Source organism: Camelus dromedarius, chromosome 6 (genome assembly GCF_036321535.1).
Source record: "Camelus dromedarius isolate mCamDro1 chromosome 6, mCamDro1.pat, whole genome shotgun sequence".
Classification (NCBI taxonomy): Eukaryota; Metazoa; Chordata; class Mammalia; order Artiodactyla; family Camelidae; genus Camelus; species Camelus dromedarius.
Window position 1 is genome coordinate 25,661,845 of NC_087441.1, and position 25,162 is coordinate 25,687,006.

The window sequence follows — 25,162 nt, forward strand, 5'->3', positions numbered from 1 at the left end:
AAAAAAAAGACACAAATGAACTTTACAAAACAGAAACAAACTTAGATATAGAAAACAAACTTATAGTTACAAGGGGTAAATGTGGAGGAGGGATAAACTGGGAGTCTGGGATAAAATGGATGCAGAACACCCCTTCAGTTTTTCAATAAAAGTTTGAAAATCAGAAAGGACCAGGTCAAGCTTGAACAGCAAATGGCACGTTTCCCCCACGACGAACGCCGGCGCTGCTGGTGGCGGGGCCCGATCCGGGTGGGGAACCGCTTTCTCATAAACATCAAGGACTGTGTCCAGTTCCCCACCCTCTTCTGCTATTATGTGGCAGAAAGCTCCTTCCTGCCTGTGCCATTTCTTTCTTTAAAAAGATTTCTCTTCGATAGCCCTCTAATTATAGTCTTCTGGATTATTAGGAACTGTATAAAAAGAAATTCTTATCGATCAATCAACATGAGACCCAGTTGCTTCAGTCACATAATCAGGTTATGTTTTCTGTGCAGCTTGGGTGAGGTAAATCTCGGTTAAGTGGCTTGAAGAAAAGAAGGGCGATGCATTATTTTTGAGCATGAAGTGCTGGGGGCAAGGTGGGCTTCTAGGAGGTTCTGAAAGGGCCAAGTGGACTAGGAGCCGGGAGTGGGACAACCGGGGAGGGGCGGAAGGGGACAAAAGTCTTTATGCACCAGTGGTGACTTGTCGACTCTCCGTCCCAAGCTCACTCCTCAGGGCTTCGCTCCGGGGTGCCAGGGCTGGGAGCTGCAAACCGTCTGTCTCACAGACACTTGCCAGCCGGCTTTCAGCTCAGGGGAGGCACTAGGAAGAGCCTGGAAAGAGCGGGAGGAAGACACTGCCTCTCCAGCAACAGCCGGCAGCTCCTGCTCCGGCCCCAGCTGCCCCGGCCCTGCCCGCATCAGCCACACCAGGTGCCTCTGAAGCACCCGCCCCATCTGGGGATGGAGGGCGGTGGGGGCTTCTGGTAGCGCCCCCCTCTTCTTGTTCCCAGTCTCAAAAATGCTCCTTGCTTTTTGCAGCCCCTAATGTCTGGGTTATCTCAGCAGACCTGGGGTGCTCTCTCAGCCTCCAACGTATGTGACCATCTCCTGGTATTAAACCTTGAAACGCCTACCGTGGTTTCGGTTTTCCTGAAGGGACTCTGGCAGTATCTAGCATTGTATTTCCTTGCCCGTGTATACATGTGACCAGATTCTAAAATATATCGGAAGAGCCTTTCCAAAGAGGCACATCAATTGGACCGAAAATCATCAACACAAGATTGAAAAAAAATTAACCCGAAAAAGGAAGTGTTAAGAATTTTAATCTGAGAAAAGAAATTTCACCTTTACACTGTTTCCTGCTTCTTTAGTGGGTGGGGAGAGGGAGCCTTGGGAATCTGGCTCTGTTACATGAGTTATGATTCCAAAGTTTCTGCAGAGGCTTGGAGCTGCAAAGGAGAAAAGGTGGGCAAGTCGGTTCTTTGTTCAGTGGGTCCACATAGTAGTTTTAAGATCCACAGAGAGAGGGGCCTGGAGCTTCGCTGACTGGCATTGGAGGGATGATTGCTTGCACTGGTGATTGGCGAGCATCTGGAGCTTATCCAGAGAGAGACCACTTAAAGGTGGAAGCAGGAAGGGCCTAAGGGGCCAGCGAATGTCTCGAAATGACCAATAAATCTAGAATATTGACATTTAACATTCGATTACATTTAAAAAAAATCAACTATGTAATGGATTTCAAAACATTGTTATACTCTAGTTGAGTATACTGTAATATTTACAAATTCTGCATGTCCTCTTCTCTGTTTGACGTGATCCAGATCTCACTTGATCATCTCAGATTCTCTCTACAATCATTTCTGCGTATGATAGTCAAGAATAATTTATTTTTCCTTCCCAAGAATATATATGTGTATAATATGTTTTATAATACATATATTATTTTGTAGTTTGCCAGTTACTTAGTAAAAGACAAGTAGAAATATTTTCCTTTGGCTTCTTATCTACTTTTTTTTTTCCCAGTTTCATTGAAAAATGATAGACATACCTCATTGTATAGGTTTAAGCATGATCAACTAAATTTTAACTATAAAAGTGATGTACTATTACGAGCTCAAGAAATTTAAGACTACATGGCGTAAAAAGAAGAAGAAACCATCCACTCTCCCCTTCGATCCCTCAGTCATATGGGTGTCCAAGGAGATTATATCATATAGATTATTCACCCATTTTCTTTTCCACTTAGCAATATATCCTTTCAGTGCTTAAATGATACTCTTCATTATGGATGTAACAATGAATTATAATATTTACCAGTTAGTGGACATTTCAGTTGTTTTCAATTTAAAAATTTTTTTAATTTTATTTTTTGGGGGATAATTAGGTATTTATTTATATGGAGGTACTGGGGATTTAACCCAGGACCTCGTGCCTGCTAAGTATGTGCTCTACCACTGAGCTATACCTTCCTCCCCTTGATTGTTCTCAATTTTTTAAATTACCATAAAACATGATACTTTATGCCTTATCTCCTTGCACATAAGCAGGTAATTCTGCAGGAGAGAATCCTGGAGAGGGGGAGAATGCCAGACCCAAGAGAGGCAGGTGTAGAGGTTAACACTGCCAAGCTGTCCTTACTGTGTTCTGTGCACCCTCCCAGCAGCCGAGTAGGAAAGCACATTCTGTCCCACATCTGCAGGTGGAGTGGATGTTTCAGATCTTTGAAAACGTTTTCCAGTCTGCTAGGCAACTTGGACATCTTTGCATCTCACATTCCCAGACTGTCAGAGACGCAGAGCATCCTTTCACACATTCATTAGCTCACTGCGTTCCTGCCAAGGTAAAGGGAAACTGGTGAGTGATGGAAAGAGAGAGGCTGTCTTCAGCCATCTCTGAGGATGAGGGCAGTGATGCATCGAGGAAAAAAGCACATGATTTGGAGACAAACAGATTCAGGTTTACCCTTACTAACTATGCAACTTTGGACAAATTCACCTCTCCGGTGCTGTTTTTTTCTACAAAACAGGAGAAGTAATGACATTTACTCTCTATAGGGTTATTGTGTGGAATAAATGAATAAATTCATGTAAAGGACCTGCCTCAGCGGCCTGGCATTTAATCAGCATTTGAGCAATGAATAGTTTATAGGATGAACCCAGTAAAATGATATACACAGGTGCCTTTTGACCATTTCAAAGGGCTATGAACACATAAGTTGATGTGAGTTTAACATACTAGCATCCATTTCTCATGGTGCACTGGACGGCTGTGAAATATTTGGGAACTCTCTTCGTCAGAGCTGGGAGCCTGGAATATTCTTGGAGAATGTCAAGTCACCTCCCACTTTCACTGATTGGCCAGTGAGGACCTTGGGGCTGGAAATGAGGAGGCCAAGTCAAGAGTCAGGAGAGTTGGGGGAGAACCTCACTGAGCACGGGCAGCTGTGGCCTTCACCATGGCTGCATCGAGGGCACTTCTGACGCTGGAAAACTTCATAGGTGGAAAATTTTTACCTTGTAACTCATACCTAGACTCCTACGATCCCTCTACAGGAGAGGTGTACTGCAGAGTGCCAGACAGCGGAAAAGAAGAGGTGAGTGTATTCACTCGGGGAAGATTGAAATGTACTTAGCCTGTGAGAGACTTAATTTCCTGGGATCAAAGGAGATTGAGAAAAGGCGTAGAATTGTTAAACATCAGCAGAAGGAAGAGTTTAGTTCTAGGAAGGTTTACTTTGTAATTGGGTACTTACCACACACGAAACAAATCTCAGATTTGCAGAAGCAAATCATGATCTAGGTAGCTTAACACACCATCACTGTTCTCAGACACGACTTAGTGGTTGCCTGGTAAAAAGCATTATTTGTAAGAATTATCAGTGTTACTACATGCTCCCTTTCCTCTACCAAGTGTTGCCTAAATTTGCCATTATATTCATGGATTCCCCCAAATGTGTTACTTCACTAAAACAAACAACATTTAAAAACCCAGGGATTTATTTTAGATTATCCTCTAATAATTCTTCATGTCTTCAAAATACCTAGTAAAGTAAAACCAGTCATTTAAATGGTGAAATGCAGAATCAAATTCCTATACATTTTTGGAGTTACATTTAACACTATCCTTTTTCTTACTCAGAGTACGTAATGGCACCCACATTAAAATTTTTTTCAGTGATGTAGAATTAATATTATTGAGGAATTTTGTAAAATATTTGAGATATATTTGATTAGTCATCATTATTGCACAGAGAATGTAAATGTATTTGGAATGATAAATGTGGCTGATGGATATATACTCATCTAAAGCCTAACAGATTTTAATTTATTTTTTAAGGCACAAAGAACTAGATTATTTAAAAGCTATCTGTAGCCTTCAAATATAAATATTACATGCATTTTTTTTAAAATAACTAACCTATTATTTCTCTCTTGTTAATAATGTTTTAAATCTGTCTTGCATTAAAAAAAACCTTTAGACTTGTGGATTAAAGTTTGCAAATATTGGCTAATTTGTTGGTTAAACTGTAACCTGAAGTTTTGTTTGCTTCAAATGACCTAGGATAGATGTGGGAAATCCAGTTTTGTATTTTCCAACCCTTCTTGTCTCAGAGTGCTTTCCAGAGTAAAGTTAAAAAAGACAAATATACCAAATTCAGGTGAACTTCTCTGCCGCTCAGGGCTCAGCCCTTTCAGAAGAGAGAATGAGGGATGGAGTTACAGGCTAGGAAAGTAAGAGAGTTTGGATTTCCCAGCAATCCAGCTCTCAAATATTCTGCCTGATCCCCCAAATCCTAGGTTTTTCTGGCTTGAAAAATATGGTTACCATGCAAGCTACATGTCCATTTCTCCAAAAGTCACTCACAGAGTGTCCTGCTGGTGCTGCCAGCGGGGCTCCCATTCGTTCAGCGTTTGCTTTGTGCTGTGCAGTTGCTAAACAGCTTAATGTGAATTGTCCTAAATCTGGGTCGTAACAACCTAGAGGTAAGACTCTATCATCATCCTTATGTGACAGACCATAGTGTGTTAACACTTTCCTCTCTGACACTTAGATCAGTGATCACTCACACACACACGTAGGTGCACACCTGTGTTGGCACCTGCACTGCAGCCCTGCGGTCATAAGCACGGACTGCAGTCCGACTGCCTGGCTTCAAAGGTCAGCGGCTCCACTCACTCCCTGTGGTCTTGACTTAGAGCTGAACCTCCCTGTGCCTCAGTCTCCTCACCTACAAAATGGGGATAATAATAATACCTACTTCATAATGTCCTGAAGATTAAACAGACCAACATGTGTAGAGTCCCCTGTGTCTAGCAAATAGTAAATGCTACGTATTAGCTTTGCTAATAGTATTATACAATATTATATATTATATAGTATACATGTATTATATATAGTAGATTACTATGTATTCTATATTAAGTGGACATAGGACATGTGACATAAGACAACTTAGAAAATATGACTGGACTTGAGTTTTCCACTTTTCAAAAAGCTCAGTGTTTCGTTGCCAGCTGTAGGAAGATTCGATCTGCGCTGCCCCCTGCAGGAAGGCCCCCTCCTCTCGCTGGCCGGCAGCAGGCATCCTGGGGCTGCAGCTCCTGGTGGAGGTCACCAAAGCCCCCATCCCTTCCTTCATTCTGCCTGCAGGCCCACTTTAGAGATCTAGTTTTTGAGGTGAAACCACCAACTTTCCAGAAATTTATCAGCAGGATGAGAATCATTTTCAACTTCACTTCAGCTCAGCAGAAGGTGACTTTGTTCACATGAAGAAGGAGTGTAGATCAGGCCTGGGGTGAGAGGGCAGCTGAACTGTCAGGTCACGTGATACAGGAAAGTTGTGCTGGCTGCCGGGAGCCTGTGGAAAAGGGCTCTGAGACTGAGCCTGGGCCCCGTGGTGGCAGAAAGCTGGGAGTGATAGTGAACGCTTGTCGTGCACGTGGGAGAGGAGGGGGTGGGACACGGGCCCTGGATTTGCCATCTCTGGGAAAGGCATTTGTTAGACATTGCCTCACAGAGGAGGAAGGCAGCAGACAGCCTGAAAGTCATTCTGTCTGCGTGAACTGGCCTGGCCGATACCTCCCCGTGCATTGTTTCCTTTCAGATTAAGCTCTAAAGCCAGGTCGCCGAGGTATGTGTTCAACCACAGAGGACCTCCTCTCCTACAGAGGCCTCTTCCATCAGGCGGAGCCAGGCCGGGGGCAGGCCAGCTGTGGTCTTGGGAGCCACACAGATCTGGGTTTACGTCCTGATTCTGCCACGTGTTAGCTGTGTGACCTCTGGCAAGTGACTTGAGCTCTCTGTGCTTCAGTTTCCTCATCTGTAAAATGGGCATAGCGATACTTATATTATAGAACTTTAAAAGGAATTTAATGAAATAATTTGTATAAAGCATTTAGCACATTCCCTAATATATAAATTAGTCAATAAATAACTAATATGATGAGTCATTTCAAGTGGGAATGACAGTCTGGGATGTGATTTCAAACAAAATTTTAGATTTTATCAGAGATGTCAGGACTGGATTATGGGTTTGGAAATTCTACACACCTTGGCTCAATTTGCTCTCTCATAGCATATTTTAAAAATTAGACATTTTGAAATGATTTAAAATGTATATCTGCTAAATTCAATTAACGTCTTTCTTATTACCTGACTGCCACATCCTGGAGAGCTTGGTGGAAATGAAGCATTTTTCTTTGTTTTTTGTGGTGCCCCTGCTTTGCTGATCACATAAACACCACTTTGTGGGTAACTCTGCACTAGGAAGTGTTGAATGTTTGAAGTTAGGCAGAAAAAAAAGTTAGGCAGATACAGATTTGTGGATTCCAAATTCATCCAACCCCTGGGGAGCAAGACTCTTAGGGCTACACTCTCCCCTCTCTCCCATCTGCTGCTCTAAGATCGAAGCCGCGGTGGAAGCAGCCAGAGCAGCTTTTCCAGGCTGGTCGTCCCGGAGCCCCCAGGAGCGCTCACAGGTGCTGCACCGGCTGGCGGATTTGCTGGAACAGTCCCTGGAGGAGCTGGCTCAGGCTGAATCGAAGGACCAAGGTGAGACGCACTCACTCTTCTCGAGAGCCACCTCTGCCGGCCTCCCCGCCTCCCCAACGCTCGCTGTCTCTAGCAGAGCCAGGAGTGTGCTCCTTCTTTCTGGAAAGTTCACTACCTCATCAGAAGCTGGCCATTCATACCCTCCTTCCAGGTTGTCAGTTGATTTCTTGCCTCTTAACCGTACGGCTGGAATGCAGGACACTTGCTTTATGTCTCCCCTCCTGGGCCCACCTGGCTAAGCCACCCACGTGCTTTTCAAGGAAAACCAGCCCAGGCCTCTGCAGGTCGAGGCTGCAGCTGGCCCACTTCTGCCTCATTCTCATGGTCAAGGCAAGTCAAGGCCGAACCCAAGTCCAGGAGGCCGGGATGTCAATACACTGACTGTTTGGTGGAAGAAATGGCAAAGATGTAGAGCAAAGGCAGGGATATGGGACAAGAGGAAGAGTGAGGGCTGCTCTCGCAATCCTCTACCGATTCTAAGCAGAGAGTTTCAAAGCAAAGGTCATTTGAAGAGCAGTCACACAGTCAGTTACTTAGACTTCCAACATGACGGACACTGTTCCACTCCCAACACAATTTGCCAATTTTTTCGACTCCTTCCCAGAAGTCAGGGTGATGGAGTCAATGTCTGTAAATCTTTGTAATGATATCTGTTAGGAAAGGCCAGCATCTTTTAAAGTCATATATAGGTGTGCTGTCAAGAAGCCTAAAGTTGGGAAGCAGTATGGCTCCAAGTCCTTAAGAAGAAAATGCTCCCTGACACTACAGAGTCTCACTGCCTCACTAAAGATAACTAAGGAACAGTCTGGGTAAGCTCCTATCTAGGACGTGCATTGGGCACGTGATGGGTGAGCAAGGACCACATGGCATCCTGGGCCGGGTTCCCATCACCTGTTCTGCCGCGTGTCCATCTTAATGACTCCATCCTACGTTGGAGGGACAATTCATATCACCCTGTGTTTATCGAAGTGTTTTTTTTTTTGTGATGTGCAAATATAGCTGTCTTTACATCCATTATTCCAACCCCTCTGTAGCAAATGCAGTGATTTTGAATTGAAAGAGCTGGGGTGGACAGAATGGTAGCATCTGGTGAATACATGACGATGGCTGTGAATTGTTCAGTCCACAAAGCGAAGATTATTTGATTCAACTGTAACCCCCTCAACATCATCTTGCAACCTCATACTTAATTGTTTCATAGTTTTATCCAACCATGATCAACACTCCCTGAGGCCAAGGAACACCCATCCCAGGATTCAAAGAACAGAGGCTACTTCTGTGTGTGTTAGGATATGTGTACGGTAGTGTCTCCACTAAGTTCCAGGTGAAGTACACTGACTGGACCTTCTGTTGTTGGCTTCTTACAGGGAAAACCATTACACTGGCAAAAACCATGGACATTCCCAGGTCTGTACAGAACTTCCGGTTCTTTGCCTCCTCCATCCTGCACCACACGTCGGAGTGCACGCAGATGGACCACCTGGGCTGTCTGCACTACACAGTGCGGGCCCCCGTGGGCATTGGTAGGTGCTGTGCTGTGAAAGCCTGGACCACACTTGCACACAGAGATGCTCGGTCAACTCTATAGAGCTGGTCTAAAGGAGCAGACTAAGAAAAAGAGAAATAGAAATTTCTTCTACTTTATCTGAAACTTAATTGGCCTTAAAAATTGAACTCTAGTTTATTTTCTTTGTGTCAAGTTCCATACTCATTCCTGGAAAATGGCTCTTGAGAAATCACAGGGGAAAGAATGATACTGAGAGTAAATTCACAAACCAGGACTTTTTTTCCCTTGTAATTTTATCTTTATACATTTTATGTGGATTAAATAAATTAATAAGCATAGAGCACTTAGAACAGTGCCAGGTATGTGGTGAGTAAGCCTTGAGGTGAGGGAAGAGGGAAGATGATTTTACTTCCCTCGTTCATTTCTCTGCCTCCTGACCTTTAGAGGACATATATGTACCTGCCATGCGTCAAGATGTCCACTGGATGTCACTGTTTCCTCTGAGAAATAAACACCAAGCCTACATATTTTACTAGTTACATTTTATGACAGGATAACAGAAAATACATTAAAAGGAAAGAAAATAGGACATTTTTCTACTTTTGATTATTTGAACCCTTCGGAAATGGTATTTTCAAGGCATTATGAAAAGCTCAGACCTCTTCCGAAGAAGTGTGCTAATAACACATCATGCTGCAAAAATAGTCCATTATCCCCTAACAAGCAGATTTTTTTCAGTGGGAAATTTAATAATATAAAATATGTTAACATTCATAGCTCAGGCTTGAGGGCAGAGTGTAAAATAAGGTGAATCCATTTACTCATAACATGAATCTTATTTTTGCGCCATTTTATGGTCAGAAGCCTGATGGTTTCAGAATATTACATGGAGACACACTGTAGATGTTGGTTCTGCTACTTATCCAGCAAACTTACCTGGTCAGGTTACAGGTGAGAACTTGGAGAGAATTTTTTTACTAAAAAATACTCTGGCTAGCTAAAACAGATCTCACAGCCTCAGAAACTATTTGCTTTTACTTTACAAATAACTCTAAACAGCTTGAGATTTTATGTCTCAATCCACAAGAGTTTAAAAACAGAGATGAAGACATTTAGAAGAAATAGTGGTGGACTGTTTAATAATGAGAAGGGTTGTTTACACAATGTAAAGATCAGTCTGTAAATCTCAAAACTGATCACTTTCTGGAACTGTTTGGGGACCAGCAACAGCCTTTTAGTCCCAGAACTTATACTGCTATCATTCGTAAATATAATTGTAAGTCATCAAGAAAGGGGTAAACGCCATTGATTGTAACTTTAAAAGGTACAGATGCTTGTAATACATTTTAGAGTTGTTTCCCTGAAGTTGGCTACAAGTTTGGGGTTTGGGAAGAGTCAGCTGAAGTTTCGTGTAGCATAAGGAGATTTTGATGAAGAAACCCCACCTGGCACGTCTGCTTGGAGGGGCATGTCATTGCTGGCAGTGCTTCCCTTCTCCTCTGTTAGCGGGTCTGATCAGTCCCTGGAATTTGCCACTCTACTTGCTGACCTGGAAGATCGCTCCGGCGATCGCTGCTGGCAACACTGTGATAGCCAAGCCCAGCGAGCTGACTTCAGTGACCACGTGGATGATGTGTAGACTCCTGGAGAAAGCAGGTAATAAGTGTCAGGGTTTGGCGGGGGCACAGGATTGGCTTTGGGGCTGTATGTTTGGTAGGCTTCAGACACTTAAGGTCACTCATTGACATTTGAACCGTTTTTTTTTTTAACTTATTTTTTGGGGGTAGATAATAAGGTTTATTTATTTAAAAAATGTTTTTAATGGAGGTACTGGGGATGGAACTAATGCTTGCTAATTAAGCACTCTACACTGAGCTATACCCCATCCCCCTTGAAAAGTTGTTTTGGATAAAAGTCTGCTCACCAGCAAAACAGATTCCAGGGACACCATTGGTTTCTGTCTCCTTGATCCTTTTCTAAGAAATCTCCTTCATCTGTGGGGTTCACCACCACTGCTTCCTTTATCCATCCCCAGAACTGAGCTACTGCAGGACAGTTCCTCCCTGCAGGGGGCTCCATAGGCAGTACCATGAGCACAGGATAGCATTGCAGGAACCGGCTTAACGAGCTGATCAGATCCGACACCAGCCTGCTCCAGAGAGTGTCTTCAACATCAATCTTATGATTGAACCACAAGTAAATCTTGATGAAAAGAAGACTATTGCTGGGTGCCCCGCTTGTTTGCCCAGCTACAGAATACCATTGAAACAGCCCATTTTCAAGAGAATGGAATACACATAGCTCCATTTTCCCTAAGTTTGGAACCACTGCCAGTGGTTATACTACGCTGTTGTACAGTGGCTGCTTGTCTTTCTTCTGCTGACGGTGGAATGGCCACAGCCAGGGCGTATTCCCAGTTTCCTTCTGGAGTGTTCAGCTGACACTGTACCAAGGTTGTAAGGTAGCGGGCAGGAGGCTCCACCTTGTAACCTATGAGGAAGCCCCTCATTGCTAGATCCTCAGCCCCTGTCTCTGCCCAGCCTGGGTGGGGATGATGGGCAGGTGATGGGGGACAGGCTATCTTCCTGGCTCCGTCCATCTCTGCCTTGCTGGCTTCCTTCAAGCCCACTGAGGAAGCCTCCTTCAAGCCCACTGAGGAAGCCTCCGGGCTCACTCAGAACCGCAGACAGGGTGGTTGGTAAGAGTGCGTCTCTCTCCCTGGATGCCTTTTCTCTCAAAGCAAAAACATACACGTTGGCTTCCAGGAAAGCTGAACCCATTCTTTATCCAGGGTTTAGATGACATCTTAAATCATTCCTGTTTAGGGAGAGCATTGGGCCTGTGACCCTACCTTAGCCGCCCATCCCCTTGTGTCCCACGGAGGAGTGAGGCCTCCCAGCCGAGGTCTTTGGGATGATGTCGATGGATGCCCTCGGCCTCTGGACAGTGGAGGATATGAACTGGCCTACCCTCTTGAGTCCCAGAATGTGCCACCCTCCCTTATAGCAGTGATCACGTTCTAGTCCATTCTTTGCCAAGTTGAATCTCTAGTATCTGCGAAGGCCCAGGGCATCTCTTCCCTGCCTGTTGACAGCAGGTTCCCTGGTGTGAGAAAGAAGCAGGCTTACGCTCAGCCTTGATGGATCCCGTGTCAGGGAAGATGCACAAGGGGGTGGGGAGGGCACCACAGAGCCGTGTTCCAGAGACCTTCTCTTTTCTAACTGCTCTCCCCTTACACATAACCCGGAATCTGGTCTGCGTGAGAGCTCTATGTTTCTGTTTATTTACACAGCATTGCTCTTATTTCTTATGAATGAATAAATTTATTAGGCCAAGATGGTCCCTCCCTCCCTGGGCTGGCTTTGCCAAACTTTCCTGCACTGAGAATCACTGAGAGTGTGATGGTCAAATTGCACATGATTTAAACCCTCAGTTTCTCCACTGGGATTGGGCGGGGGTGGTGGTGTGTGGATCACATCTACACAGCCCTGCTTTAGAGCACTGTAAGGGAAACTTTTAATAGTGTCAGGAAAGAAAGCTAAAACAACTTGCTAATGCATAATGGATATTTCAAAAGTCAGTTCCTTTAGTCCTGAGCGTTCATGCAGTCTTAGCAGATGAACTTCTTTTGAAATAAAATCATTTAAGATTTATTTAAGCACACCATGAATACCTCTTGGGCAGTTCTAGAATATTTGTTTCTTTCTTGGAGGCACCAAATGTTTGCCCTCATTCCTGGAGTGTCCACTGATGGCAGGTTTCTTCCTATTAATTTTTGTTCTGCTCTATTTAAGCTTAACATTCTCCTTGTTGCCACATGGCCACATCCTGGCATTGGAGCCACCTCCTTCCCTTTGCTGCCTCTTAGCCACCTCCTCTGAGTTCTCCCCGATTGTTATCTGTCAATTAAACTGTCTTCCTTCTCTTATAAGCAGAACCTCTTTAAGGGCAGAGGGTGAATGTCTCTAGAAAAAGTCCATTAACATCTGTATCAAATGGCAAAATGGTACTGGGAAATACTGGCCAGTAGATAGCTCTTAAATTAACAGCCGGGCTCAAGGAAACACAATCAAAATGTTAATTCCATTGTGTGGAAGACACTGCCTGCTGCAACAAGCTCATTTTGCTAGGGTGATAAATATGAGGTGTTTCTATGTTTCCTCTCACCCTTTGTTAAAATGGTGCTGTAAACATTAGAAATGATTGGAGCCATTTTTTGCCAGAATTTTTTGTCAGGATTTATAAAGTCCAATGGTCCACGTTCTCTGGGCCCCCAATCCCCTGCTTAAAAAGATGCATGACCCATCCTGCAAATAATGGGAAACTTGTTCTTGTTTCTCCCCTCATCAATGGCTGGGAGGGTCTTTTCCCCGAGCCTCTTCTTTGCCCCAACCCAGATGCCAGCTGCTCTCACACGGTGTCTGGCCCTGGGCCTGCCCTCCTCTGGCAATGACCTGTGTCCAGGACCCACCTAAGCGGGATTTCAGCAAGTGTGTGCTCTGAGTGCAGAGGTGGGGCTCTGCTAGACACCTTTCTCCTTAGGTGCTCACCTGAGTGGGCCCTCAAGGTGATCGGGCTGAGGCTCTGCTCAGTGGGAAGCTCTTCTGGATGATAGCGGATCATCAATGAGAACTTACTACTTACACCTTAAAAATGTATTCTTGAAGAGATGATTTGAATCTAAGAGAGTATGTTTCCTTTGAGAAGAGAGTGTCTAACCTGGAGCAAGGGAAACTAGGAGCAGGGAAGTGATTACTTTCCAAACCAGAGGATTTCTGCACCTACTCCAGCTCAAGCCTGAAGAAGCAGAGGGAGTAAACTCAGCTACCTCCAGGCAAATCCTAAGAGCTTCCTGGTCACGAAACAACTGCACACAGATTTTTTTCTGAACGTGTAAATCTTCCCAAAGTCAAGAACCTTTTCTTCTTCTTCTTTCTTTTTTATAGGATTATTTATTACTGCTGATTTTTTTCTGTTTTTTTTTCTTTTGGGGGGGTGTAATTAGTTTTATTTATTTACTTTTTTAATGAAGTTACTGGGGATTGAACCCAGGATCTTGTGCGTGCTAAACATGCACTCTATCACTAAGCTATACCCTCCCCCAAGAACCTTTTCTTAACTGAAAATGTACACCAAGCATTCATTCATTCATTGATTTAACAATGACTTATTAACCTACACCCAGTTTTGCCTTTTACTGGTTGTTGCTTAAACTTGCTTTGCTTCAGTTTTCTGATAGGTGAAGTGAGGATGTTACTATTTGGGAAATCTGAAGGGTGTAACCCAGTTACAGCAATGTCTGACCCACAGTAAGCACCTAATAAATGTGAGCATTTACTGGTGTTTATTCTTTAACATTTTTATTTTTATTTTTTATTCTCCTTAAAATTATTGTAATAGCATATATATACATATGTAGCATTATATCTTCTTTTTCCATTCATTTATTTTAAATGTGACGCATTAGTTTTTTTAAACTGATACTCATTCTATAAGGCAAAGTAGGCGGTGGCACGGGGGATACCACGGAGGCAGAACACAGATCCCACTTCTGCCCTCAGCTAGCTACCTCCTAGTTGTCGGTAGGTAATGAGCAAGTAAATCCATAAAACATGTAAATGGATACGTGCAGATTGAGAGCAGTAGGGTTTGTGATAGAAAAGATTGGGACCCCTATTTGGGGTGTTCTTGGTCAGTCAGTCCTAAAGGGTAATGGTGCATCCATCTCTTGGGTAACAGGACCTTCAACTCAAATCTCACCTTCCTGGGGGAGCCCTCCGTCATGCCCTGCGGCCCGGTAGTCAGTCTCTTCTCTGGCTTCTGCAGCATTTACACTCCCCTCTACTTAACATTTGCACACTGAACTGTGACCCCTGGACGCCAGCTCAGAGCAGGGCTCTCCTCCCTCACAGGGTCTGACCTGCCTGGGGATATGGCTGCATCCTCTTGAAGCCTAGTTAATACCCTGGAATGAATTATGTAGAATAGTCAACCCCCAGTTTTCTAGGGCAAAGCGCCTGGAGAAATCCCACCCAGGTGCACTATAGGCAGAGGTGATGCTGTAGTCTTTGCTCTTAAGCCAGAGAGAGCCATCCATATTGACCCTCAACCCCATTCAAGCTATTGGACTTTGAAGAGGAATCTCCATGTGGCCTGAAGTCTTTAACACACTGAGCAGAATGACTGTAACTGATGCTGCTTCCCATGCAGGTGTTCCAGCAGGCGTGGTCAACATTGTGTTTGGAACAGGGCCCCAGGTGGGTGAAGCCTTGGTGTCCCATCCGGAGGTGCCCCTCATCTCCTTCACGGGGAGCCAGCCCACAGCTGAGCGCATCATGCAGCTGAGTGCTCCCCACTGCAAGAAGCTCTCGCTGGAGCTGGGGGGCAAGAATCCTGCCCTCATCTTTGAAGACGCCAACCTGGAAGAGTGCATTCCCACCACCGTCAGGTCCAGCTTTGCCAACCAGGTAGTGCTCTGGTTTTTTTTTTTCCCTTTGTTTATTTGTTTCAACTCTGTAGTTGACATAGTGCTGTCAAGCTGCATCTGTTGCACCACAGTGCAAAGCCAGCGGGGAAGCAGGTCAATGTCACTGAAGGGAGACTTGTTACACTGTGTTATTCCATTGACTAGCTGGTCAATCCTTTTTTTTTAAAAGAGAGAAATTTCTGTCTTATTTTTCTTTTCTTTTCTTTTTTCCTCCGGCTTTTTAAATTTTTTAATTTTTTGGTGGGGGGGGATTGGGTTTGTTTGTTTGTTCATTTGTTTGTTTATTTTAATAGAGATACTGGGGATCGAACCCAGGACCCTGTGCATGCTAAGCATGTGCACTGCCACTGAGCTCTACCCTCCCCGCTATCTGTTTAATCTTAATGCAGTTGGAGGTCTTGCAGCATCACAGCTCCTGTTCAGCGAGCTCCTTTTCCTGAGTTACACAACTTTTATCAGGTACCAGCCCTGGGCCAAATGATTGCTTTTTTGCTTCTCTAAGCTTCTCCGTTCCTTTATTTACAGTTTTCTTAATCTTTTCTTGCTAAATGTCCTAGCTCCAAGAAACCTTATTCTCTTCCCCAAAAGCATCCCCAGTGCATTCTTACTTAGAAATAAACACCTGAGCCAATCTCAGCAGGTTTCTTACCTTAGAGTCATAGACAAGCCTCAGGGCAATCTTCACATCTCTTGAAATTGTGTAACATGTTTTTTCTGGGGCCCGTAATTTTCCTCAGATTCTTCAAGGCCGTGCCACCCCAAAGGGTCAAGGACACTGGATCAGACATTCTAGACTGTTGCAGCATCACAGCTCCTGTTCAGCAAGCCTCATAAGGGGGGCAACTGTGGCTGCTTCCATGCAGCACTTTGTCTTCAACACCAGGATAGTGTCTGGGACGGAGCAGGGTGCATAAGTATGGGATGGTTTTCTCCAAAGGGTATGTGCTTTACAAATTTTAGCAGAGAACAAAGGCTTGAGCCAAGAGTTAGAGAGATGTGTGGAAGGAGACATATATTTACCTAACTTAAATAAGATGCATACCTTTCAGACCCGCATTCCTTTATCTGTAAAATCATGGAAGTAATAATAATGATGCCTTCCAATAGGGATTTTGTGAGTGTAGAATGAAAAACATTCTTTACAATGATTATTTCATGATCATGTTTCTTTCACAGTAATTCCTAAAGAAAGTAGCTTAGAAATATATCTATATCTGTATCTATCTATCTGTCTGTCTATCTATCTATCTAAATATATACATACAGAGAGATTTTCCTGGATCAATAAGCCAATTTTAAATTTTAGAAAATAAACAACAATTTTTATGATACTATTGGTTTAATCATCAAAATAAACCAGTATTGAAGTGAACAATTAAATCAGGCAGGGAAGAGACTACCATCTGCTCTGCGGCTCAGGCCAAAAGTCTGGGACACATCCTTGCTCTTACCTTCTCTTTTCCTTACACCTCAATAACCTGTCAACAGGTCCTGTTGGTTCTGTCTTTAAAATATACCCGAATCTCATCACTCCTCCAGAGCATCTATGTCAGTTTCCTTATGCTTTGGGGGTCCCATGACCCTGTAAGAATCTCTTGACCTTGGTGGACTCCTATCTTTATTTTCATCTCCATCAGTCCTGCCCTGATCCAAGCCACCTCCACTTACCTGGACGTCTGGAAAGCTCTCAGCTCTCCTCTGTTCTCACTCCTGTTTTCTCCAGTTCTATTCTCCACACAGCTACTAGAATGATCATTTAAAAATGTAAATTCAGTCACATCATTTTGCTTCTGAAAGCCTCCCGCGATCCTTTCATGATACTGAGGATAAAATGCAAGCTTCTTGTGAGCCTGTGAGATGCTGTGTGATGTTGCCTTGTATTCTTCACATCCTGCCTTCATCTCCTACATCCCTGTGAGCCATGTCCCTGCCTCCACCGCCCCTCTCCACCCACCTCACCTGGCTGCCTTTCCTCACAGACTCCAAGCTCATTCCCGCGGTAGGTCCTCTGTACTTACTGCTCAGAATCGTCTTCTCCAGATCTTTGTCCATCTAGCTCCTTCGTGTCTATCAAGGGTCAATTCAAATACCCCTGTTCACAAGGGCCTTCCGGAGCTCCCTTTAATAAAAGAGAGTAAAAGCTGCGCCCTCCATTAGGTCTCTATTCTTATCTTCTGCTTGGTTTTCTTGTATTGCTCTGGCCGCAACCTGAAGTTGTATTATACACTGAGCTATACTTGTGCTATTTATTGCTTGTCTTCCCCACAAGACAGTGTGTTGCATGTGGTGAAACTGCCTCTGGTTTACCACTGGCCCCCATTGTTTAGACCAGTAATGATACACGACAGGCACTCGGAAGTGCAGGGTGACCTCTCCATGAAGAAGGGAGTCCTCTTGTCTTGTCATCGTTCTCACGTGTCATTCTTGGCAGGGAGAAATCTGTCTCTGCACCAGCAGGATCTTTGTCCAGAAGAGCATCTATAATGAATTTTTAAAGAGGTTTGTGGAAGCTACCAGAATGTGGAAAGTTGGCGTTCCCTCCGACCCATCGGCCAACATGGGCGCTCTGATCAGTAAAGCTCATTTGGAGAAAGTAAGTAAACCCCTGCATGTAAGTGACAGAAAGAGTTCTTATTTGGAGAGAAGCTCAGAGCCAGGCATAGCAGCATCCATGCTTTGAAATACTGTTCATGACTACCCTATTAAAAAAAATATGACCTGTGGGAAATTGTCTCTGGATACAGACTCTGAAAGTGTTAGAGAGAAATACAAAATGCAGTCCAGGTTAAAGCAGCATCTACATGAAATGGACTGGAGACGTCAGCATGGAGATACCACTAGTAAAACGAGGAAGGCTGCGTTCAAAGTACAAAGCTCAGCTGATGAAAATGACGTGGACCTGGGGGAGAGAGTATAGCTCAGTGGCAGAGCGCATGCTTAGCATACACAAGGTCCTGGGTTCAATCCCCAGTAGCTCCATTAAGAAATAAATAAATAAACCTAATTACCTCCCACCACCAAAGAAAAAAAGAGAAAGAAAGAAAGAAAAACAAGTGAACTGAGAGTGGCGGGGATTTCCGTAGGTAAATGTTCCCAGTCAGTTCCCAGACAGTAAGGTTCCATCTCTGGCTTACAGCAGGTGGGATTCTGGAAGCACGAACACACACAATTCAAACTACGTGGTCTTGAGTTGGTGGGGTGACTAGTGGAGGCCTCTGAGGGAGATGCTGTTGATGTTCTCTGGGTGGTTTACAGAATTTAGGTCTTTAGGGTCATTTTAATTCATTGCCTGATGTGACTCCCATTATGAGTCATAGAATTTTGGAGTTAGAAGGACCTCTTGTTCAGCTGCAGTGACTAAGACCCACCAAGGATAATGGAAACATGCCCCCATCAGTTAGCCAATGAAAGATACAGCCTTCAATCAGGTTTGAAGAACTCTGACAGTGCACAGACTTGGCAGATTTACTGCATTTTCACTTTGACCTTCGCTATATTGTGAAGCACAGATGCCTGTAGGTGGGGTGGTGTAGCTGCTTGCTGGTCTCTTATTTCTCCTGTTTTCTCAGTGACAGAGGCAGCAGGGTGAGGAGGCGAGGTGGTGCTGAAGGTTTCAGGAAGGAGGAGAAGGTATGCGATCGTCTTGCAGGAGATCAGGAGAGAGAACGGACTTTGATGTGACTGTGTTGTTGGCAGGGCAGCTCCAAGGGCTCACCTGAGGCTTGAGGTCATTTATTTAAAGTGAGGCTGACTGGCACTGCTGTGCTTTCCTCTGGTCAAATTCACTGGCAAGATTGTAGACGCACAGGCAGCAGCCCCCAGAGCGCCCACGGGGGACCTGTGGTTCTGGATGTCCTCTGCCTGGAGCGAGGCATCACCATGTGCAAGAAGCTCCCTTGTCCCCTCTCGTCCGGCTGTTTCTAGACACCAGGCCTCCAAGTCTACCTGCCCCCATATGCCGATAAATAGTGAAAAATAAATTCTGCACATTCCCAAATACTTCCTTTGTAGCAAAGTTAACTTCCCAGAAGCATAGTCCAGTAAGCTCGGGGCATGGTGCCATCTCAGGTCCCCTCTGCAATTCACCACTCAGCCAAGACTCAAAGTTCTCTTCATCCGCTCAGCAGAGAAACTATTTTCCTATCATAGGCACTGTCATAATAGCTATTTGCTATCCAGTGAGGGGAGATGTATTAGTGAGGCAAATCAAAACGTTTGACTTTTCTGTATCAGCTGAATGATTTGGATCCCCTGTATGCGTGTGCACATGGGTACACACACACACACACACACACACACAGAGTCTTGTGTGTGTGAGAGAGCTCTGGGCTTGTAAGGAAGCCCTGGGTGTCTCTGCCCTTTGAGAGGGAGCCAATGGAAGCGGCTAGAGAAGGCTACGTGTGTCCTTTCCAGGCTGTGACTCTTTTCAGCTCTGTGTGTCAAACCTTGATCTGGGATCAAGGAGGCAGTGGACATGCTCCACTGGCAGTCATCCTTCCTCACCTCTCACCAGAAAGCTTTGGGGGCTGCAAGCCAAAGAAGGGCCGGCTGCCACCTTTGCATTCCAACTCTCTTCTTCTGTATCTTCTCCAGATCAAATTAGCCACACAGAGTCTTTGTGTCCCTCCTACTTCTGTGTGCTTGTCACGACAGATGGTGATGCAGTGACAGAAGAATCCAATGAGAGAGTGCAGAAGCTGTTCTGTCATGGCAAAGGGCTCCCAGGTGGAGGTGTGAATTCCCGGGCTCCCAGGGACTGCGGGGGAGGCACGGGAAATTACCTGTTTCACAGGGTTGCTTTTGGTCTTCTTTTTACTCTCCTGAATCCTTCCCGCTTGAGTGTCTGGAGAATCTGGCTCCAGGCCAGTCTTCCCAAAGATGCTAGAGAGAGAGGATTCTCAAGCGTTTCCAAGGAGGCTGGAGGAAACCCAGAGGAAGTTCACGGGTATATCCCCCAATAAGGCAGGGCTTCAGGCCGAAGGTCCAGTCTTGTAGTCTTTTGTCCTCCCCTGTCAGGTATAAAAACTGACATACCAGGGAGGGGGGCATCCCTGAAGTCTCCTAGCTCGTGTCTGATCTTGCATTACATCACCATCTTCACCATCATCATCATTGTCACCATCAACAAAACAACACCGCTGACCTTCGGAAGACTTACTATATGTCAGTAGTACAGGAAGTAGTTTGCATATATTATTTCATTTAATCCTCTCAAGACCCTGTGAATAGGTGGCCCAGTCAATCCCATCTTTCTGATGAGGAAACTGAGGAATAGAGCATTTAAAGTCTCTGCTGGTAAGTGGAGGAACTGGGATTTGAGCAGTGCTGAGCTCCCGAGCCCACTCTTCGAACTTCAGTGCTTTGATTTTATGGTCAAAACGACTAAGGACTAACGACACTCTGCTCTCTTCTCCTAAGAAAAGGTTTTATAAGAATCTGTCACTGAATTTTATGGCATGTTCCTAGTCGCAAGGTTGTTCTCTAGAGCTGCAAGTGTAGATAGAATTGTCATGTCATCCCTAGAAAATAAATTCAGTGTAGTGTGAGTCACCTTATACGTTCAATAATTTGGTAAGTTCACAATTTGAAAACTGACACTTTCTTTCATATTTTATTATGCTAAGAGCTTCCAGAGATAATCATGTAATTTTGCCTAAACGTGATCATCCACAGCCAGAGCGCCCCTTGTGCTATTTGAATCACTGATAAAAGTCCCAGCTCTGCATCCGGGAGACTCACCTGCACTTGCCGTGTTCACACAGGATGCTGCCTCCGGCATCTTTTAATTAATGTTGGTGGGTTGTTTCAAAAGGAGCAAGACTGTAGGGGAAAGAGAAGTCCCAATCCATTGGAGGCTCTACCCACAAACTAGACCGGGGCTTTGAGATGATTGTGTGTACAGGAGGAGGAGGAATAGTGGAGTGGAATGGAAAGCGGTCCCAAATGTTCTATATTTTCAAACATCTTTGACTTCGTGGTGTATGAAGTGTTCTACAAATTGAAGCAAAATTAATAACAAAACATTACCTTTTGATTTTTACATGGCCAACATATAGCTCTACCCTGACTAGAGTTTCACAATGGAGTACTACCCTAATACTGGGGTAGGATAGATGATAAAGGATATAAGTAGGATTCCAAAACATCATTCCAAAATTTACCCTGCCTTTGATGTATTACTTGACTGTTGTTTTACACTTTTAATTTGGGGGAAGACTTTTCTACTTCTTTTATGCTTGTAATGCTCCTCAAGGGTGGAATAATGTATTATTGTGACTTCAACATTTCCAAACATAAATATATATACCATTATTGTGAGTCATTTCTATAATCATTATTAATGAACCTCTATCATTATCTCTGAGCCACTGAGTCGACTCATTGCATAATTTATTTCCCATTATTATGAGCTTTACTATATTACCTAGACATGTTTTTCCCAATATAATCAGTAAATGAGACAAGAAATTAGAAATTATTTGTTTTGGAGGCTCAGTTATTGAAGGGCGTCCTGGCCTTTCATTAAGTCTCATACACCGTTCGGCTTCCTATTTTCTGCAATGGATGTAGCCTCCCCAAAAGTGAGAGAACATTTTGTGTATTTAACAGATATCCGAGTGTGAATCCTAGCTCTCCTGTTTATTAGCTATATGAACCATCTACTCTTTTTTGAGGCTCAATTATTCAACAGCAAATTGGAGATAATAATACATAGCTAATAGAGTTCTGAGCAAATTCAACGAGAATGTGTAAAAAGTGCCTGGCACTTAGTCATGAAATAAATGAAAGACTTTCCTCCCCTTACGCATGAGGACTGAATACCCAGCTAAGTGCCCAAAGCACTTCTGTCCTCAGGCTCAGCATCTGACTGAATAGAATCAAGCTTAGATTTGTTTTGGGAAGGGCAATGACCTTTTACATCTCCCTTAGATGCTTCAGAAATACTGTATTTTCTGCTTGGTGTGAAGACAAATGATAGATTGTCCAGTTTTTTTCTTCAGGGGGCAAATTTCTGAGAGGTGAGGGAGTGGATTGAACCTCCCCCAGGAACCAGACAGGGTATTTCATGCTTGGGTTCTCGGGTGTTGTTTTTGGGTTTAGAGAGTCTGCTGCATGAAGAAGAGATATTTGGTCCAGTGACGTGTGTTGTCCCCTTTGATAGCGAAGAGGAAGTGATTCAAAGAGCCAACAGCGTTAAATACGGGCTGGCCGCGACGGTGTTGGTCAAGCAACGTGGGGCGTGTCCACCGGGGGCAAAGAGGTTTACAGGCAGGCTTGGTCTGGACAGAAGTTAATGTATGTGGGATGGAGGAGAGCTGAACCTGCCTTTCGGGGGGATGAAGAGTTCTGGGGTGGGCAGAGAAGGAGTCAAAGACTCTTACGAATTCTTTACTGAAATCAAAACCATCACGGTTAAACACTGACCTTGGCCAATGCACAAGCTGTTACAGTTGATGCCTGGCTGCAGAGAATCAGTCGTCCAATGCGGTGAACAGAAATCCTGGCATAAACTCCAGCCACATCTTGACTCAGCAGAAGCTTATCTCTCTAGCTTATCTCCGTAGTTAGTAGTTTTACCCGCAGGTGAAGAGAGACTGTCTCTCTTCAATGAGGATGCAAAGAGGAGAAGACTTCCGAATAGGAAGGCACAACAAGGAATCCAAGCAAACAGCAGGCTCTTCCTAGGCTGTGTTTTCATACTATTTTTTCCATCATTTTGATTCAATTCTTGGAAATTCACATTTCCAAGATAACCACAATTTTTTTTTTCATTTGCAAGTATATGGTTAAAAAAAATCTACGAATCACTATAATTTCCTACTTTGGAGAGATTGTCAAGATGATCTCCCTCTCCATCAGCCACTATAGCTAATTGGTAATTGAAGAGGCTGCACCTCCTTATCCAAGGGGCCCATGAATGTTGACGATAAATGTTATGTGAATTTGTGGGAGAAGATATTTATGGTAGGTCCTACTGAATAACTCTGTATAAGGACAAATTAAAATAAAATAGCTACCACTTTTGGAGGAAACTTAGAACAAGGAGAGCTTGATCTAGTCCTACTGTGGAGTCTAATCAATTCTAATTCTTCATGTATGCATCTCATGAAACTTAAAATTTACTAACCCTAAAGGAAGCAATAAATGTTAAGCAATTTTAGTAACCAGTATGACATACACCCTCTTCATGAGTTGTCCTTTATTCTTCCTTATCTTCACCCTCTTAGGAGCATGGACTTTTTACCAAGTAACAGTGGTATTTCTAGCACTTTTTTTCCCTGAATCTCCCAATGATCAAAGGAGAAATCTGAGGTTTATAGAGATTAAGTAGCAAGCTCAAGGTCATAAAAATGGTGTGGGGGCAGAGGAAGGATTTAAATCCAGGGCTCTCAGACTCCACACTCCACAATCTCTGACCATTCCACACTTGCCTTGGGTTATGCTTCAGAAGTGAAGTCCTTAGGGTTCATGGACCACATTACATTGGGTCTCCCCTCTGTATCTCCTTCTGTTTTGCCTCTCCCCTCCTCTGTCCTGCCTCACTCCACCCAGCCATGCAACCCAATCCATGCAGCCAGGAACACCTCTAATACAGCCCTTTCCACACGAACTGAAATGACCTGTTTGCATGTCTCACTTCCTGATGGGACAGGAGTTGACGAAGTCCAGGGCAGGTGTTACTCTTCTTTGAAGTCTTGGTTCACAGCACAGTGCCTGGGCACAGAAGGTGCTCAAAATGAGTTCTGGGATGGAACAAAGTCCTCCTGGGGCTCCGGGGTATTTGTTGCATGGTGTACAGATGGGGCTGGTTCAGGGTGTGCGGAATAATCTTTATAATTTTGTGTAGGATTTGACATATGTTGGCTGGTTTACAAATGCTGAAAAATATTTCCCTTTGAGATCAAGTGATGGTGTCAGGTCATACCTGGCTCTTAGCTTCTACCTCCTCTCCCCTCTCCTTTCCTCGCTCTCCCTCTTCCCTAGCTGAGGTCCCTTGACTTTGACCAGTTAAGTCTAGGAGCAGTTCTGAGTGTCCGCAGGAAGAATTTCAGTAGCTCCAGTCTCTAATAATCTGCATCCTCACTCTTGTATTGGTCTGGCCTGACCTCATCCTTATTTCTAAGACCTAAGCCCTATCCTGATTCCAAATTCTGGCAACGGAACCTCTTAGCTCCCTGTGCCTGAATACCATCTCCCACCGCACTGGTTTTCTGCATAAGAGACTGCTCCTTCTGGGACTTGGAGCCTGCCCTCCTCTGGTCACTTCTCATCTGGGCCCTGGATCCCGCCTTATGGAAGGGCCTGCTGCCTGCTGGCAGACATTCTGGATGCCATCTCCCTGCTTCTGTGTCCCTTGGGGTCCCTGGAAGCTCCCCTTCTGCTCACACGTCAGTCCCACTGGTGCATATTTGACCAGATGGTGTTCTCCTTCACCCCACACTGTCCCATTTCTCAGGGACATCAGCTATAATGTCTTAGTTAGACCTTGCCTCATCTGCTCTATCCAAAGTGGGTGAGTTCAGCTCTAAGGCCTTACTTCTCCCTGGCCATCTCATGCAGACTCAGGCCTCACATCAGCTAAGGGCGCTGTCTGGGTCTGTGCCTGCCCCACGGCTGAGTCCCACAGATCTGTGCATTTGTGGCTACAGGACTGTTGGGGGCCCTGCCATGTTGTGCTCAGAACTAAAATAAAGAAAATCAGGGGAAATGGTCACAAGGATTTAAATCCTATATGTAACATTTCATTTTTTAGCTGGATGTTGGGTGCTTGGATGTTTCCTGTACAATTTCATAAGTAGGGAATACTTATATACCACAGGGAGGGTGGCTGATAGTGAAGGACAATCCTGAGCATGTGCAGGAGAACGCTGACAGGAGGTGGCACAGCTTCAACCTCCAGGCTCCAGGCTCCAGCGTCAGGGACGGAGAGGCAGGAACAAGGACCTTGTGGAGCAGCGCTTCTCAGACTTTGATGTGCTTCCGAATTGTGGAGGAGTCTTGTTAAAATGCAGATTCAGAAGCTGTAGGTCTGGGGTAGGACCTGATTGCACTTTGAGGGTGGAAGGACTTAGAAGAAACTTTGGAAACTGCCGGCTGGGGTGCCCCCTCCCCACTTCCTAGGTCTCTGGAGCA

General features: G+C 44.5%; 1 protein-coding gene across 1 annotated transcript; it reads left to right on the top strand.

Moving 5' to 3' along the window:
* Window positions 1–3,389: 3,389 nt before the first annotated feature.
* On the top strand, window positions 3,390–23,204 carry ALDH8A1 (aldehyde dehydrogenase 8 family member A1). The gene is given in 11 exon segments (XM_064486669.1): window positions 3,390–3,576; window positions 6,887–7,034; window positions 8,402–8,557; window positions 10,048–10,197; window positions 14,752–15,008; window positions 17,460–17,625; window positions 19,419–19,426; window positions 22,008–22,097; window positions 22,099–22,248; window positions 22,250–22,318; window positions 22,321–23,204. Coding segments are annotated over 11 exon segments (1,464 nt in total). The 5' UTR covers window positions 3,390–3,438; the 3' UTR covers window positions 22,453–23,204.
* Window positions 23,205–25,162: the final 1,958 nt, after the last annotated feature.